This window comes from Telopea speciosissima, chromosome 2, assembly GCF_018873765.1.
Source record: "Telopea speciosissima isolate NSW1024214 ecotype Mountain lineage chromosome 2, Tspe_v1, whole genome shotgun sequence".
Lineage (NCBI taxonomy): Eukaryota > Viridiplantae > Streptophyta > Magnoliopsida > Proteales > Proteaceae > Telopea > Telopea speciosissima.
In genome coordinates, this window is record NC_057917.1 from 47490971 (window position 1) to 47510055 (window position 19085).

At 38.2% G+C, this 19085-nt stretch overlaps 2 protein-coding genes across 2 annotated transcripts; one reads left to right on the top strand and one right to left on the bottom strand.

The window, feature by feature from the left end:
* Nucleotides 1-1973: 1973 nt before the first annotated feature.
* On the bottom strand, nucleotides 1974-3437 carry LOC122650785 (UPF0481 protein At3g47200-like). The gene has a single exon (XM_043844167.1). It carries the CDS (start codon nucleotides 3435-3437, stop codon nucleotides 1974-1976), a length of 1464 nt encoding a protein of 487 aa, XP_043700102.1.
* Nucleotides 3438-16549: 13112 nt separating this feature from the next.
* Nucleotides 16550-17978, top strand: LOC122650786 (UPF0481 protein At3g47200-like). Its single transcript, XM_043844168.1, has one exon. The coding sequence runs from the start codon at nucleotides 16550-16552 to the stop codon at nucleotides 17975-17977; it is 1428 nt and encodes a 475-aa protein (XP_043700103.1). The 3' UTR covers nucleotide 17978.
* The last annotated feature ends 1107 nt before the right edge of the window (nucleotides 17979-19085 follow it).

The following is a 19085-nucleotide window of genomic DNA, read 5'->3' on the forward strand; positions in this document are numbered from 1 at the left end:
AGTTCGGTTCCCAATGGAACGAACCGATAAATTCCAGAAAAGGGCATGCATCAAAAGAATATCAAAAAGATTTAAAATATGCATACCTGATCAAAACAAAGGGCACCACTGTGTAAAGCACAGAAAAACAGAGCCAAGGCAAAAAATGGGACCCCAAACGGAGTCTCGTAGCTCCCAGAAAGGCCGATCAAAGTTTTAGGCCCAAAATGCTTGACTGTACTGGTTTGACCGGTCCGTATGGTCAAACCAGTCAAACCAAACCAAACCAATTTTGGTTCAAGCCCGGTTTAATCAGGTTAGGTTTACTGGTTTGTTCCAGAACATGCTGGGTCAGGGCTTGGTCTGTTCTGGGCCAGTTCTTTATGGTTCACTAGCCCCGGTCCAGTTCTATACAAGTCAACCAGAACTGGGTCGGTCTGGCCTACTGATGGTTCAACCCTCTGGTCCAACCGAGTTGGGTCAACCCGAAACGGGTCAGCAATCCAGGTTATCGGGTCAAAATTCGGGTCGACCCGACTCGGGTGGCGCACATTAGTATAGCATTAAAGCTGTCTTAGGCGCACGATAGCAAAACCCCCAAAACCTTTTTTTTTTTAATCCCAGCCGGAGAGTGAGATCCACTCGCCGCTGCCGCCGGCGCGTGAGGGCGCGTCCGGCGGCGACAATCCACATACCGGAATTTTTTATTTTTTATGCTCTATCCACCCATGTAATTAGATTTGACTTTTGCCGGCTAAAAAAATCGGCATTATGCCTATGTCCGTACGGGTTTTGCCAAAATCTAAAAACACCCTAACAAACTTGATTCCAATCGAATTTTTTTTTATTCCCTTAGCATGATCTATTATTTTGAATCCATATAGGTTCAGGAACGGATCTATGGAGGCTCTGATACCAATGTTATGTTAAATCGATCCGAATAGGGACAAAATCTCAAAAGCCAGGATCTCCATAGGGCGTTCAAGAACACAACCAAATAAATAATAGAAAACAGGGATAGAACCACCAACCTTGTTTTGCATCCATGATCACAACGATCGCAACGGAAAATAAAGAACAAGATCTAGGTGTTTCCCCTCTATTCCCAAAGTAACTGGCTTGATGAGAATGTCGTATGCGCAGGGACGATGAACACTGAATATCTCCCTCTCTGTCCAGAATGCATTCCTTAATAGTGATTTGAGAATAATTAGTTGTTATGGATAGAAGGGGACCTAGCTCTCCTATATAGTAATTCCTATAGGGTCTGACTCATCACAGTCCAAATAGGAATCTATCTGCCCACACTAAAGCCAGTCCACATTAGACTTCTAATACAACTTAATGACCCCACTTTATTAGACCAAAACCCTAATTAGCCTGGTTTAGAGATTTAATTATGTCCACATGGAATTATATTAGGACTAAAATTTCAACACTGCAAATTCAGCCTACGGAAATAAAATAGTACTTCCATTTGGTTCATTCTGGATCATTGAAGCCTAAAACAAACTTGCCTCGTCCACTTAACCAATTAAAACTACACCATATGAATTAAAATCTCCACCTTTATGGAGTTCAAATTCTAAATACAATTTGAGTAACTGAGTAAATATCGTCATTATGAAACTGAAACTGCAAACCAAAGTGATGCATACTGATATTTGTTATTAACCAGAACATAGGGGGATTAACCAGAACATAGGGGGACTGACTCCACAAGCAATAAATAGCATAAGATCAATAACCTGCATGAAAGAAATAATAATTCAGTGAAACTCACAATGCTCACACACTATATATGAATGGCAAAACAGAAGAAGACAGAAACCTTGATCAGCTTTAAACTCAAAGCACACACATTAATCCACACAATAACTCTGAGTAAAACAGAGATGCAATTCCAAGGGGCTGGTGAAGAAAATAGTTCCAAGTATTTGTAGTATGTTTGTTGCTTTCTTTTTTTGCTTGCTTGCTTGCAGCATGAGTTAGCATCAGCTGTAATGAATTTTCCTCGAAGATTTTGGAGTTCTCCGATTCTCATCGCTTCCACCTCCTCCTCTTGGGAATACAGCAAAGTAAGCCTGCGCAAAGGTGAGAATGATAATTACTGCTGCAATAATGGACGCAATTGCGGTCAAGGGGCTACTGAAATGTGTGCTCCTAATTTCACGTGCCCATTTAAACCTCTTGGACGTGTAGCAATCCTCAATTTGGTCCATAACAGTAGTATATTTACTTGGGCTTGGCACCAATTTCATTGCCAATTCATTGAAGAGATCAGCCACTTCTTGGTCGCTGCCAAGGAGATTGATGAGTATTTGCTGTGACCGCAGCTTTTTCACATCTTCAGCATGATCAATGAGTGCATCCAGGAAACATATGTATGAAGTGACTATGGAGTCGTCACTTGGGCCATTAGGGCATGCTTCATATGCTACCAAGTTCAACAATTTGGCTTTGGCTAAGTCGTCAATAACAAGTTGAGGAAGAAACAAGTCTGCATAACAGCGATGAACATCTAATTTGACATCTTTTAACCTTCCACTTTCGCTTTTCTTGAACTCGATCCCTCCTGTTTTTAGCTCAATGGCCGAACGGAACGTATGCCGCATTTTTCGAAATTCAATCTTTTCTCCACCAGCAGCGAGCACCTTGTGGAGTAGGTGAAGGAGGTGAGGATGTCTATCATTTATCTTGAAAGATGTCAAGTGGCTGGCGCCGTCAAGGTTAAGTCGACAATTTGTTACAAATTTTTGAATGCAACCTTCCCAGTCACTTATGCTGCCTTTGAAGTCCATTAAGGCCTGAAGCACTAGAAAGGGCAGTTGGTTCTCCAGCAAGAACAAGTCCCCTAAAACGAAGGCTAGTTGATGAGTCCTCAGCTTCGTTTCATTGAGCTTATTCTTCTCCAGACACCAAATGATATGAAGAATGAAACAACCGTCCAGGAACATCATGCGCGTGAATTTATCATCGTCGTTGTTGTTGTTGTTGCTGTCGTCGTCGTCGTCCGCGTCATAACACAACCTTGCATTGCGAGCCACTTCCTCAAACCAATCTAATTTGTCAATGTCTTTGTCGATGAACTCCTTAGCTATTGAAGCCTTGAGCTTCTCCACTTCTTCGAGCTCCTTTTTCCCATGGTGGTAAGGACCGATAGAGACAATCATGGGATCAAAGCAGCCTTTGTGTTTTTCAATGCCATGCAGGAATGATGGAACCTTATGTATATGCTCCTTTGTTTCAGGTTGATGGGTTTCTAGCTCAACTAGTATCGGCAGCAGCCACTTTGGAGGTCTCTCCATGACCACAGTAGATCTTTCACGCTCATCAGCTATAATGGCTGGTGCGGTACTACTACTGCCTCTGCTAGCTTCATTTGGATTTTCCATGATAACCTTTCTTTTCTCTGACCTCTCAATGCTAATAGAAGCTCTTTCATTCATGCTAACCATTATTCAAACACACAACAAAAGAAACAGTTAATTTCTTAGTTGCGATAGTACATTTACATTTGCATTTTATAAGATCAGTGGAAGTAGAATGATCCGTCCTTTGCTCAAATTTCAAGCTTGGTATTGTATAGAAATTCCTTAAGTGTGTGTGTGTGTCACTACTTTTCTTCTTTGCTGAACATATTTTTCTCTTACCTCGACAGATGAAAGTGGTTTAGTTCCAAGGAGAGGAAAGTATAAGAACCTTCCATATGGGTATCAAGGTCTGTAGTGTTCATGGCTCCTCAAACTTTAATCATCAGGAGATTCATGAGTTGCTTGACCAGGAATCGACATTTCTCTCTTTCTGAGATAGACTTGGAAGTGGAATATACAAGGAGTCCCTTTCCTTATATGGGGGAGGTCCTTAATAGGGGTGGTCGTTTCCCTGCTTGGGGTGAGTTGTATATCTTGGTTTTTTTGGTTGTTTGTATAGTTTTCTCTATCTTTTAATAAAGTGATTTACTTACCCCCCAATAAAAAACAAAAATCCCTGCTTTCCTGATGACTCTCGTTATCTCAAAGCTTGAGACTGCTTTTCTCATGCATGGTGGGGCTGCAAGGGGCTGTAAAGAGAGGGTGGGCTTGGTGCAACAGTAACGTTGCCGGGAGCAAGGGGCTGTAAAAGAGGTCACGGGTTCGAGTCTGGAAATAGCCTCTCTACAAAAACAACAGAGGTAAGGCTGCGTACATTATGACCCTCCCTAGACCCCGCAGTGCCAGGAGCCTTGTGCACTGGGTAAGCCCTATTGATGGGGCTGTAAAGAATTCAGTTTTTACATGTTGAATCAATTATGTTCATAGGCATGAGAAAAAGTCTTGAATTAGATGATCTTTGTATCAAGTTATTAAACCAGCATTCCGACACGAGATATATTATTTTTTTTTTTGTTTTTTTTTTTCTTTCTTTTCCCTACCAACCCTCTGCTTTAATCTTCTTAAACAGGAAAAGAGAGAAACCCCAGTTGAGTATTATCTTAGTTACTTGGAGTTCAATTCACATTTTGAACTTTTTGGCTACATTATTTTTTTGTTCTTTCCCTACCAACACTCTACTTTAATCTTCCTAAACAGGAAAAGAGAGAAACCCAGCTGAGTATTGTCTCAGTTATTTGGAGATCACTGCACATATTGAACTTTTTTGGCGTCCTACCCTTCTTTTTCTCTTATGCTGCTTTTGTTTCCCTCCCATCCCTCAAATATTTTCTGAGTTATATTCAAAATCAACACAAATTGAATAAAGATGTTTTCTCAAAATTGTGGTGGTATCTTAATCCTTGGTCCACTTGGGACCCATGGGGGACTCAATCCCATTACAGAGTTGGATTCTTTCCTTCACTCAATCATATTCGAAGTGTTTATTGATCATGTACAACAAAAATCATGTCAAGAACTCAAGACTCAAATGGAAGGAAAAAATTATAAATAATAGGTAAATTTATGTCTACCACTCCTTTGTTTTCAAACAATTACGTCTACCACCCCTGGGATTTAAAAAATTATGTCTGTACCCCTGAGTACTAACTCTGTTAGTTTTAGAAGAAACTGACAATTTCGCCCTTTCTTATATTTAAATAAACCCACCCCACCCCACCCTTGTAACGACGACCTTCCATTATTGGGCCAACGACCTCCTACTGCTCTGGTGGATGTTGCGGGCATTTCCAAGGACTTCCTCTCTTCATCTATTTTTTTTCCTTCTCTCTTCTTTGTTCTGTCCATCTCCTCCTTATAAATATAGTGATTGTTGGAGATCAAGTACATCTCTGGACCTCACTCTCAATCTTATTCAAAAATCATCCAAACCCAAATCCAAAACCACAACGACAACAAAAACAACAACAACAACAACCAGAGCATATTACAGAAGGCTTCAACCAAGTAATTGATGATGAAAGGATTTGAAACTGAGGGGTTGGTGGTAGGAGAAGCAACTGAAGAGAAACAAGAAAATGACAAATTAGTATTTATGGAAGGCGTGTAGTAGAAATTAGAACAGAAGAGGTTAGACCGAAACAATAGTTCATGTATGAAATCCAATTTCAGATACTCTATCCAACTCTAATGCTAATCGTCGATTCAAAAGCCGAAAACCTATCCTTAAACCTGAACCAATCATTTCAGGGATTGTGGCATGATAAATCAAACCTTTTAGTATTTGATTGTAAGTAAATTTTTGAGGAAAAAATCTGAATACATAATGGATTAAATCAGGATGGGTAAACCTTTCTTGTTTGTAGCAAAAGCATGTGCAAAGCTCTCGAATCTCAACTACAAAATAATTCATACCCATTTTGTGAAATCCCTCTTTTGGTCTGATATATCGTCCAAACAATCATGGTAAATATGTGGGCACCATTATATAGAGATCGTTCTTTACCATCTCTCCTTCGGTCTCCTCTGCAACACACCACAGACATAGAGATGGAGGGAAAGAGAGAGGGAGAACGTGCTTGCAGAGACTGTCGAGAAGCTCTCTGTGTTCGGCGATGGGGATGGGGATGGCGATAGCGATAGCGAGCTATGTGTTCGGCGATGGGGATGGCAATGGTGAGCTCTGTGTTCGGCTTTCCTTTTTGAGACAATGGGGTTTCAAACAAATGAGGGTAAATATGTAAAAGCACCTTCATTAAGGGTATTATGGGTATTTAGTTAATATTTGGGGATGAGTTCATTACTTAACTGTTCTCATCTAACGGTAAGGGTACATTTGTAAGAATCTTTCAAAATACAGGGGAAAGAGAAAACAGTCGTACAAAACTGCACACGGGGAAGGACGCCCAGCGATCCTGATCCTGTTTGAAGAAATAAAGCATCTGGGTGTGGAGTGCAAGAGAAGTTATCACTTGTCCCTTAGATTCAAGACATAATTAAAGTTCGAAAGTGGCATCCTTTGCTACTTCATCCTATTATCATTGATGACTCAACTAAGCCCAAGTAGTCGATGTACTTTCGGTAGCCTACCAAACATGTCTTGATGTTCCTAATGACTTCTCCGCAATTACCTCTTAGAATGTTTCCTGAATCTCTATTAATCAATAGTGCTTAGGTTGTGAAAGACCTGTTTGAAAGGGTTTTTTTTTTTTAGGGCAAGAGATCTTTACTTGGTCGCATAGTCTCTCTACATAAGCGTCTGGGCCAATGGGTGAGCACGCTTAGGTAGATACCCAGGGGGCAGAGGCGTCATCTCACGGTGTCTTATGAGAGGGCGTAGGAAACACCATCAAGTAGGGATCTTTTTTCTTCTTTTTTTTTAGGGAAAATTACACTGCCACCTCTTGAAGATTGTATTAAATACAGAGCGACCCCCTGTGTTTCTAAATTATACAGTCACACCCCCTGATTGGACGGTGAGTAGACGGTGTTAAATAATACATTTTAAATACCAACTTTGCCCTCTTCTAATATCATGTTAATATTCAGTGGGAAATTCAAACTTTACCCTTTAACTCTTATGTTACAAAATCCTCTTTCTTCTTCGGCAACTCCACTGTCCTCTCCGGCAATCTGCGAGGGAAGAGCTCTCTGAAGATAAAGGGGACAAAGACGAGAGCAGATGCAAAGTTGCAGTCCCATTGATAACTTTCCAAATTCCAAAGCTTCCACTTTCCCACTTTCTCTTCTCTTCTCTTTTCACATCACAGAGAGAGAGAGAGAGAGAGAGAGAGAGAGAGAGAGAGAGAGAGAGAGAGAGAGAGATTACCAATACCACAGGGCCTAACCTCCCACCTCCTCCCTCCAAAATATATTCATTTTTACAGAAAGAAAAGAAACTCTCCATTGTGCAAGAAACCTCCATTGTTGACTGAAGAACATCCTTCACAACAATTCGTATCAGAAATAGATAGTCATCACAGAAAACCAAATCAAAATCAAAGAAAAGCAAAAAAGAAGAATAAGAGAAACATAGAAGACCATTAAAAACCTACCTAGTCCAATTAGACGGACTTCTCCTAAAATTTTGATCAGATCATCAGATAGAGATATCGGTAATTGATAACAATGTTGTCATTCGTTACAAATCGACGGAAAGAGAGCATTTTCTGGTGGATTTCGCTTTTGCAGAAAGAGGTTAGTCAATTGAGAGTAGATACAATGTCTGCAAATAGCGAGAGAGAGCTCTTAAATGATCGAAATTATAGGAAGAAAGAGAGGATAAGCAACGAAGTTCTTTGTACGCCTCACGTATGTACGGTCCACCTTATAGGGTGTGAATCCGCACCAGACTATTTCCGGTACAGAAATACCGAAATGAGATTTACAACAAAAAGGACTTTCGGGGATTCTCGCGGAAAAATAAAGTTTGAACTGAAGCATTAGGAAGCACCTCCAGGCTCTAGCTAGCACTGCTGTTGCAGTGTCAGGCTCAAGATAAGTTTGTTTTTGGTTTTTTAACTTCCAGAAGCTAAAGCTTCTTTATCAAAAGGTAATCACAAGCATCAAATTTATGCCGCCCTTTTGATTTCTATGATCGAATTAGCATATTCTTCAATTTTGTTCCGATTTCCAGAAAGCATATTCATCATCCGAACGCTTCTCTGTGTTTAGGAAAAACACATTTCTTCTTCAAAGTTTCAGCTTTTCAGGTGGTGGGGCTAGTGGGGTTGCAGAGAAGAAGAAGAAAGAGGGATGGTGATGGATGGATCCCATTAAATTTATTTCAAGGTAAAATTAGAAAATAGAAAAAAATTGAACAATTAGGGGTATATTAGTCATTTTAAGTGATGAATTACCAATACCATATCACTTAATGGGAATGATATAACGGAGTGGGACTGTCTGTAACAACTAACCAAACCTCAGGGGACATGGCTGTATAATTTAAAAGCATAGGGGTTACTCTGTATTTAATATAAATCTCGGGGGTGACAGTGTAATTTTCCTTTTTTTATTATTTAGTTTTTGTATTTTTTTCATATGCCCCTTCGGTTTTTGACAATGGATTGATGTATTTATTGGTCCCAAATTGTTTTCATGAGTACTAATAGGTTTTCCTTGTTTCCCAAAAACTAAAATTTTGGGAGTGTTTGAATGTAGTTAGAACTTGATACCTTTTAATTGCCTCTTTTCTTATTCTAAAAGTTCTTAAGATAGGATTATAAAGGATTTTCAAAATTATTTGAAAATGACAAAACTGTTGTTATTTATGTTTTTGAGACTGAAAAAATCTAAAAGACAAAAAGTATAATTACAAATTATTTGACACCTTTAATAATACATAAGATAAATGACTTTTCAAAACGATTTTGTTTTGAGACTTCTTAATATATCAAATAATATGTAACCATATTTTTTTGTCCATTTGAGTTTAACTTCATTTTTTCTTTTCAACTAGGATAAATCAAGTCATTTCACATGTGTATTAGAAAAATATGCAAGACAATAACACCTTTTAATAATGACATAATGATAAGTCCATTTCAAAATATTATTTTGGAAGTTCTATTTTACCCCGACTTAAAAAACTTTTGGGAATAAGATAAAGGATAATCAAAAGAAAGTGTCAAGTTCTAAATATATTTTTATAAAAAAAAAAAAAAAGTTCTAAATACATTATTACCTGTAGAGGTTCCGTTTAGACTGTTCCTTTTAAAAATACTATATTATTATGAGCTAAAATTTTAAGTGGTCAAAATTACCCTAGATGACATTTATGACCTCATATCCCTATTTACAAGCGCACCATCACATCATTTTATTTTTGAAACAGAGTCGAACTTCAACCATCGGATGGTTAAACACAGTCAATACCTCAACCATCAGATAGTTGCATGAGCATCAAGTATTCTTGTTGAACGGTTGATACGTTGACTGTGTTCATACACGACTGTGTGTAAAACCTTTCACCTACTAATATAATATTAGTAAGGAAAAAGCTCATTTGAATGTCCAACTTTGGTAAGCTTTTTGAAAGCGGCTAATTTTTTTAATGTCGTAAGGGATGATTATGCTAAACTTATGACCATTGGATGGATGGTACTAGGTCTGGATTAACAATGTATCAATTTCAAAGCTTAATTCAATCAAATATCCTCTCATTCCTCATGTATGTCCATACACACCTATGACTACTAATGTGCACTATCTTATAATTTCGACTTTTCAAACTTCAAAGTTATCACTTGGCAACTCTGTCAGGATTGAATTCATATATGTGAGCAGGGGGCCTTGGGTTTTACTTGTCCAATAAATTTGGGTCCCCATCCAATCTACCTGTGGTAAATTTAAGATGTGTAGGAAAATTAGAGGTCATTAAATTAGATGTAAAATCTATAAGCTCCCCCTACCCAAAGTTTTAAGTATCATAACATATCCGCCGATACTAACTGATATCTATCTCATTTTTAGGATATCGATACAATACGATACGACATCGATACATGAACCAATACAGTTGACACTTATTGCAATATACACTAGATACATCTTTATCAGTGACTCAAAACACTAAACAAGAGCTCTTGTAAGGCATTGTAATCAATTTTGTTTTGGGAAAAAATCAACTTGATTCTTTGTTTTTACTTGCAAAAGCAACTCTAGTAATGTTGACTTCATCATCATTTGGTTATTAAACAATCTGTAATCAAGGATTTAAATTAGATTTGTAATCATCAATGTGAATTTTGTTGGATTTTTTTATATTTGATGTATGTTCATCAAACCCAATTTAATTGGATTAAATTAATTAATCACTTTTTTATTATGTGCCTGTTATAATTTTTATATGTGTGCAACAGTCCAATAGTACCGTTACTTGTTCTCAACTATGGACAGACTTGGACACTATGTTCTAGGGTTTCCTTATTGTATATATATTTCCCTAATAGGAAATGATTAGAAATATAAATACGGGCACTTTAATGTGTTGAATACTAATCCATTGATTGCAAATTATGTTGCAAATATTTTAGCTTCATTGAATGAATCGGGAACGAGATCAGGCTCTATTGATTTCGATTCAAATAATCTCGAAATTGACAAGGAACGGTCGAATTCAGTACACTTGGAATCGGGGTTATTTGGAACCAACCTTGGCTGATTTCGAGTTAAATTGATCGATTCCCTTTGATTTTTTGAACAATGCTCCCTGTAAGTATTTATTTTGTTCTGTTTTAATAGAGTTGTTAAGGGGTGCCTAGGGTGCTGAGTTGGGGGTATGAATTAAAAAGACCTGCAAATTCAACCTATGGAAATAAAGTAGTACTTCCATTTGGTTCATTCTGGATCATTGAAGCCTAAAACAAACTTGCCTCGTCCACTTAACCAATTAAAACTACACCATATGAATTAAAATCTCCACCTTTATTTAGTTCAAATTCTAAATACAATGTGAATAACTGAGTATATATCGTCATTATGAAACTGAAACTGCAAACCAAAGTGATGCATACTGATATTTGTTATTAACCACAACATAGGGGGACTGACTCCACAAGCAATAAATAGCATAAGATCAATAACCTGCATGAAAAAAATAATAATTCAGTGAAACTCACAATCCTCACACACTATATATGACTGGCAAAACAGAAGAAGACAGAAAACTTGATCAGCTTTAAACTCAAAGCACACACATTAATCCACACAGTAACTTTGAGTAAAACAGAGATGCAGTTCCAAGGGGCTGGTGAAGAAAGTAGTTCCAAGTATTTGTAGTATGTTTGTTGCTTGCTTGCAGCATGAGTTAGCATCAGCTGTAATGAATTTTCCTCGAAGGTTTTGGAGTTCTCCGATTCTCATCGCCGCCTCCTCCTCCTCTTGGGAATACAGCAAAGTAAGCCTGCGCAAAGGTGAGAATGATAATTACTGCTGCAACAATGGATGCAACTGCGGTCAATGGGCTACTGAAATGTGTGCTCCTAATTTCGCGTGCCCATTTAAACCACTTGGACGTGTAGCAATCCTCAATTTGGTCCATAACAGTAGTATAGTTACTTGGGCTTGGCACCAATTTGATTGCCAATTCATTGAAGAGATCAGCCACTTCTTGGTCGCTGCCAAGGAGATTGATGAGTATTTGCTGTGACCGCAGCTTTTTCACATCTTCAGCATGCTCAATGAGTGCATCCAGGAAACATATGTATGAAGTGACTATAGAGTCGTCAGTTGGGCCATTAGGGCATGCTTCATATGCTACCAAGTTCAACAATTTGGCTTTGGCTAAGTCATCAATAACAAGTTGAGGAAGAAACAAGTCTGCATAACAGCGATGAACTTGTAATTCGACATCTTTTAACCTTCCACTTTTGCTTTTCTTGAACTCGATCCCTCCTGTTTTTAACTCAATGACCGAACGGAACGTATGCCCCAGTTTTTTTTGAAATTCAATCTTTTCTTCACCAGCAGCGAGCACCTTGTGGAGTAGGTGAAGGAGGTGAGGATGTCTATCATTTATCTTGAAAGATGTCAAGTGGCTGGAGCCGTCGAGGTTAAGTCGACTATTTGTTACAAATTTTTGGATGCAATCTTCCCAGTCACTTATGCTACCTTTGAAGTCCATTAAGGCCTGAAGAACTAGAAAGGGCAGTTGGTTCTCCAGCAAGAACAAGTCCCCTAAAACGAAGGGTAGTTGATGAGCCCTCAGCTTCGTTTCATTGAGCTTATTCTTTCCCATACACCAAATGAAATGAAGAATGAAACAACCGTCCAGGAACATCATGCGCGTGAATTTACCATCGTTGTTGTTGTTGTTGTTGTTGTTGTTGTTGTTGTTGTTGTTGTTGTCGTCGTTGTTGTCGTCGTTGTCGGCGTCATAACACAACCTTGCATTGCGAGCCACTTCCTCAAACCAGTCTAATTTGTCAATGTCTTTGTCGATGAACTCCTTTGCTATTGAAGCCTTGAGCTTCTCTACTTCTTCGAGCTCTTTTTTCCCATGGTGGTAAGGACCGATAGAGACCATTATGGGATCAAAGCAGCCTTTGTGTTTTTCAATGCCATGCAGGAATGGTGGAACCTTATGTATATGCTCCTTTGTTTCAGGTTGATGGGTTTCTAGCGCAACTAGTATCGGCAGCAGCCACTTTGGAGGTCTCTCCATGACCACAGTAGATCTTTCACTCTCATCAACTATAATGGCAGGTGCGGTACTACTACTGCCTCTGCTAGCTTCATTTGGATTTTCCATGATAACCTTTCTTTTCTCTGACCTCTCAATGCTAATAGAAGCTCTTTCATTCATGCTAGCCATAAGAAACAGTTAATTTCTTAGTTGCAATGGTACATTTACATTTAGTTGCAGTGGAAGTAGAATGATCCGTCCTTTGCTCAAATTTCAAGCTTGGTATTGGATAGAAATTCCTTAAGGGTGTGTGTGTGTGTGTCACTACTTTTCTTCTTTGTTGAACATATTTTTCTCTTACCTCGACAGATGAAAGTGGTTTAGTTCCAAGGAGAGGAAAGTATAAGAACCTTCCAGATGGGTATCAAGGTCTGTAGTGTTCATGGCTCCTCAAACTTTAACCAGCAGGAGATTCATGAGTTGGTTGACCAGGAATCGACATTTCTCTCTTTCTGAGACACACTTGAAGTGGAATATACAAGGAGTCCTTTTCCTTATATGGGGGAGGTTCTTGATAGGGGTGGTCTTCCTTAGTTTCCCTGCTTGGGGCGAGTTATATATCTTGGTTTTTTTGGTTGTTTGTATAGTTTTCTCTTTCTTTTAATAAAGTGATTTACCTAACCCCCCACCCCCAAAAAACAAAAAATAATAATAATAAAAATCCCTGCTTTCCTGATGACTCTCGTTGTCTCAAAGCTTGAAACTGCTTTTCTCATGCATGGTGGGGCTGCAAGGGGCTGTAAAGAGAGGGTGGGCTTCGTGCAACAGTAAGGTTGCCCCATTGTGACCAAGAGGTCACGGGTTCGAGTCTGGAAATAGCCTCTCTACAAAAGTAGTAGAGGTAAGGCTGTGTACATTATGACCCTCCCCAGACCCCGCAGTGCCAGGAGCCTCGTGCACTGGGTAAGCCCTATTGGTGGGGCTGTAAAGAATTCAGTTTTTACATGTTGAATCAATTATGTTCATAGGCATGAGCAAAAGTCTTGAATTAGATGATCTTTGTATCAAGTTATTAACCAGCATTCCGACACGAGATATTTTCTTTTTTTTTTTTCTTTTCCCTACCAATACTCTGCTTTAATCTTCGTAAACAGAAAAAGAGAGAAACCCAGCTGAGTATTGTCTCAGTTATTTGGAGATCACTGCACATATTGAACTTTTTTAGCATCCTACCCTTCTTTTTCTCTTAAGCTGCTTTTGTTTCCCTCCCATCCCTCAAATATTTTATGGGTTATATTCAAAATCAACACAAATTAAATGAAGATGTTTTCTCAAAATTGTGGTGGTATCTTAATCCTTGGTCCATTTGGGACCCATGGGGGACTCAATCCCATGACAGGGTTGGATTCTTTCCTTCACTCAATCATATTCAAAGTGTTTATTGATCATGTACAACAAAAATCATGTCAAGAACTCAAGACTCAACTGGAAGGAAAAAATTTATAAATAATAGGGAAATTTATGTCTACCACCGTTGTGTTTTCAAATAATTACGTCTACCACCCTTGAGATTTCAAAAATTATGTCTGTATCCTTAAGTACTAACTCTGTTAGTTTTAGAAGAAAATGACAATTTTGCCTTTTCTTATATATAAATAAACTCACCCCACCCCACCCCACCCCACCCTTGTTACGATGACCTTCCATTATTGTGCTAGTGACCACCTACTGCTCTGGTGGATGTTGCAGGCATCTCCAAGGACTTCCTCTCTTCATCTTTTTTCTTTTCTTCTCCTCTCCTCTTTGTTCTGTCCATCCCCTCCTTATACATACAATGATTGTTGGAGATCAACTCCATCTTTGGACCTCACTCTCAATCTTATTCAAAAGTCATCTAGACCCAAATCCAGAAACCACAATGACAACAAAAACAACAACAACCAGAGCATACAATAGAAGGCTTCTTCTTATAATAAAAAATGCAATAGAAGGCTTCAACCAAGTAATTGATGATGAAAGGATTTGAATCCGAGGGGTTGTTGGTAGGAGAAGCAACTGAAGAGAAACAAGAAAATGACAAATTGATAATTATGGAAGGTGTGTAGTAGAAATTAGAACGGAAGAGGTTAGACCGAAACAATAGTGTTCGTATATGAAATCCAATTTCAGATACTCTATCCAACTCTAATGCTAATCGTCGATTCAAAAGCCGAAAACCTAACCTTAAACCTGAACTAATCATTTCAGGGACTGTGGCATGATAAACCTTTCAGTATTTGATTGTAAGTAAATTTTTGAGAAAAAAATCTGAATACATAATGGATTAAATCAGGGCGGGTAAACCTTTCTTGTTTGTAGTAAAAGCATGTGTGAAGCTCTCGAATCTCAACTACGAAGTAATTCATACCCATTTTGTGAAATCCCCATTTTGGTCTGATATATTCATCCAAATAGTCATGGTAAATATGTGGGCACCATTATATTGAGAGCGTTCTTTACCATCTCTCCTTTGATCTCCTCTACAACACATCTCAGACACAGAGATGGAGAGAGAGAGAGAGAGAGAGAGAGAGAGAGAGAGAGAGAGAGAGAGAGAGAGAGAACGTGCTTGCAGAGACCGTCGAGAAGCTCTCTGTGTTCGGCGATGGGGATGGCGATAGTGAGCTATGTGTTCGACGATGGGGATGGCAATGGTGAGCTCTGTGTTCAGCTTTCCTTTTTGAGACAATGGTGTTTCAAACAAATGAGGGTAAATATGCAAAAGCACCTTCATTAAGGATATTATGGGTATTTAGTTAATATTTGGGGGATGACCGGCCTCGTCACTTAACTGTTCTCATCTAAGTAGGTGTACATTGGAAAAGAGAAAACTCGTACAAAACTGCACACAGGCATCCTAGTGCCCAGCGATCCTGTTTGAAAGGGGGTTTTTTTTTTTAGGGCAAGAGATCTCTACTTGGTCGCATTGTCTCTACATAAGCGTCTGGGCCATTGGATGAGCACGGATACCTAAGAAACAGAGGCATCATCTCACGGTGCCCTATGAGAGGGCGTAAGCAACACCACCAAGTAGGAATCTTTTTCCTTCTTTTTTTTTTTAATTATTTAGTTTTTGTGTTTTTTTTTCATATCCCCCCCACTTGGTTTTTGACAATGGATTGATGTATTTGTTTGTCTCAAATTGTTTTCATCAGTACAAATAGGATTTCCTTGTTTTTCAAAAACTAAAATTTTCGGAGTGTTTGAATATATTTAGAACTTGATACCTTTTAATTGCCCCTTTTCTTATTCTAAAAAGTTCTTTATGATAGGGTTATAAAAGGGGCTTCAAAAATTATTTGAAAGTGACATTATGTTATTATCAAAAGGTGTCATTTATGCACATTTTTTGAGTATACATATGAAAAAGCATTATTATCCTTATTGAAAAAAAAAATGTGTATCATACTAAAAAGGTAAAAAAATACAGTTAGAAATTATTCGACACCTTTTAGGTGTCAATAAGAAAGCCTCATTTCTAAAACTCTTTTTTGTTCTTTTATATGATTAATTACTTTTTCAAATGGATTTTTGTTATTGAGACCTCTTAATGTATCAAATAATATGTAACTAGGGATGTAAACGGATCGGATTCGGCTCGGATAGTGCTATATCCGCATCCGCATTCGATTAACTTTCGGACGAATTCGGATAATACTAAACGGATACAGACACCACTTAAGAAACTTTACTGAAAGGGGAAAGAAACTTATTCTATAATTAATTCTACTATATATCTTTGGTAACCCTTATATGGTCACTTGCCAAATCAAGTCATTGTCAGCCACAGTGTGGATTTTACAGACACAAATTAAAGAATCCATAAAGATGTTCATTGCGACTTAGTATCCATCTTTTAATCTTGGTTTATACCTGCCTTGTAACTACTTCCCAAGTAAAAGAGAAGCCACCGAATCCCACTATTAATACACTTAGCTACCTGATCATGTCTCGCATATATTATACAAGGAAACCTATTTGCTTACCAAAATTGTCTTAGTCTTCATTATAGTTGGTGAGAGTGTGAGGAGATATGACTTCCTCTGTTAACATAGTAGAGAGATCGAGCTCAACCTCCAGCTCCAGCTCCAGCTCCATCTCCATCTCTCATCATCATCAGCAGCAACCAGAGTGGTTGCTATCAATACTGGCCGAGACCAACCAGCAAGAAACACTACTTGGAGAGTCTCAAAGAAAGCCAAGAATTTACAAGGTTCCTTCAATTCTTCGTGACATCCAAACACATGCAGATTCTTTTGATCCTATGGTAGTCTCTTTTGGTCCTTATCACCATGGCAACCCTAAACTTGCCATGATAGAGGACCTCAAGGTCACAATAGCTAAGCAGTTAGTATCAGGAAGAAACCTTCAAGAATTCTCCAATTTCGACGAAGTAGCTCGTGATGCGAGAGAGTATTATGATAAGGAATTAACAGATCGATTCAGCGAAGAAGATTTTCGGCGTATGATGTTCCTTGATGGTTGTCTTCTCCTCTATTCAATTGATTGTATAATGAACCCTACTGAGGAGGATTCTAGGATCAAGAACAACCAAATGGCTTTTATCTCAAGAGACATTCTCTTGCTTGAGAATCAACTCCCTTATATAGTTCTCCACACCTTGATGAGCTACAATATCCCTAGAGAACATAAAGGAGAAAATTTGGTCCATAAATTCATCAAAAGAAGCCGAAGCAATCAGCACTTGTCATTGCCGCCGCCGTCGTCGTGGGAGAATCTGCAAGATCAACCCCCTCATCTCCTTCATCTTCTTAGGGAAGAGCTTGTTGGTACAGTACCTACTCATCCTCATGAACCAATTAACCCTTTAGACGAATTCAACGATTGGCATTCGTTTCGATCCGTCTCTGAGCTTAGGGCTGGGGGAATTGAATGCAAGAAAAGTGGTAGTTCAAGCTTGAAAGATGTAAGTTTCAATCCTCAGAGCTTTCATGGAGATCTATCTCTTCCTCCAATTGTTGTTGATGACAATACCAAATCTATGTTCTTAAATTTGGTTGCTTATGAAGCAAGCCCTGATTTTACTAATGATTATGCTGTCACCTCTTACATATGTTTTATGGATGCACTTATTGATCATGCTGAAGATGTTAAATTGTTGAGATCAAAGGAAATACTCCTTAACTTACTTGGAAGTGATGAAAAAGTGGCTGATCTCTTCAATGATTTGGCAACCAATTTGGTTCCAAACCCTAATGAGTATAGAGATGTTAAGGGAAATATTGAGAAATATTACAAGAAAAAGAGTGTGATTTGGATAACAGAAATGTTGGAAACACATTTCAGAAGCCCATGGACTGCTCTTGGTTTCCTTGTTGCTTTGGTTATTATTCTTCTCACCTTTGTTCAGTCTTACTTTTCAATCTTCCCTAGAGGTGGTGGTGGTGGAGATCAGCAACGTTCAAGAACTCCAGCAAGGAAAATTCCTTACAACAACTAGTCATTATTTATGAAATTAATGGAGATGTTTTTTTTTTTCCTCTTTATGTTTAAATCTTTAGGTTTCCTTGAAAGATCAGTTGTGTGTGTTCTTTATACAAGTCATGCATGGCTGCATGATAGATTTATATATTTTATGCATTTCTATTCTTTTTTACTGAAGATTTTTTGGTTTGGTTTCCAAATGTTATCTTTTTCCTTTGGATTTAATACTAGAATATGAGAAACAATGTTGAAAGAAGTGGTTGAATGTACATTTCAATTAAGAAGCAATATTCAATGAAAGTTTGGGGGAAAAGAATTATGAGTGGAAATCTTTACTATTAGATAAATTAATGGGAATGCCTGCATATCAATTTGTTTACATTTCATTACCTATATTTCTCCAAATACACTCATTCTAGAATGTGAAAGAGGATTTCCAATAATACTTTCTTGTTATTGGTGAAACCTAATCTCAGTCCAAAAAGTTTTGTGGTAGTTCTTTGGTGGGCCGTTTCGTCTTCGAAACATGCCAAAATGGCCAAAAAATGCATATGCTTGTAGAGCTCATCGAGAGCTTCGAATTGATATGCATTTCAACTTATTCCGGTTTAGGTCCGAACCGGGTAGATTACAAGGGCAATTTTGTACTTTCTAGGGTTAAGGTTTTCCTATATAATGTTGTTATCTTTTTGAGAGATGTGTGAGATGGTTTTGTATTTTGCTTTATGGATTAGTGGATTCGTACTATCGCTTGGTCGTCAACGTAGCCTTCCTACTTGGGGGTGAACCATGTAAATCTTGTCTTATACGAGTTTTTTTTCTCTTTTTCTTTTCATTTTCTTTAACAAATCATCATTCTGAGTATTGCTTTCTTAACATTTCCAACATCAATGAGAAATTAATGTTTTGCCTCTGTGGTTTGACTGTCTAGGTATGCCTGTACGTTAATCCTATGCATCCTTCTCATAATATATTATTTTATTGATCATTCGCAAAACAAAACAAAAAAAAGAAAAAAGATTTACCTTAGCGAATGCAATGCTCAAACTTAACTAATTAATACCTATTTTCTCAATCGTCAACAATTAAGGATTTACCAAGTGTTTTCTTATGTTAGCCGCATT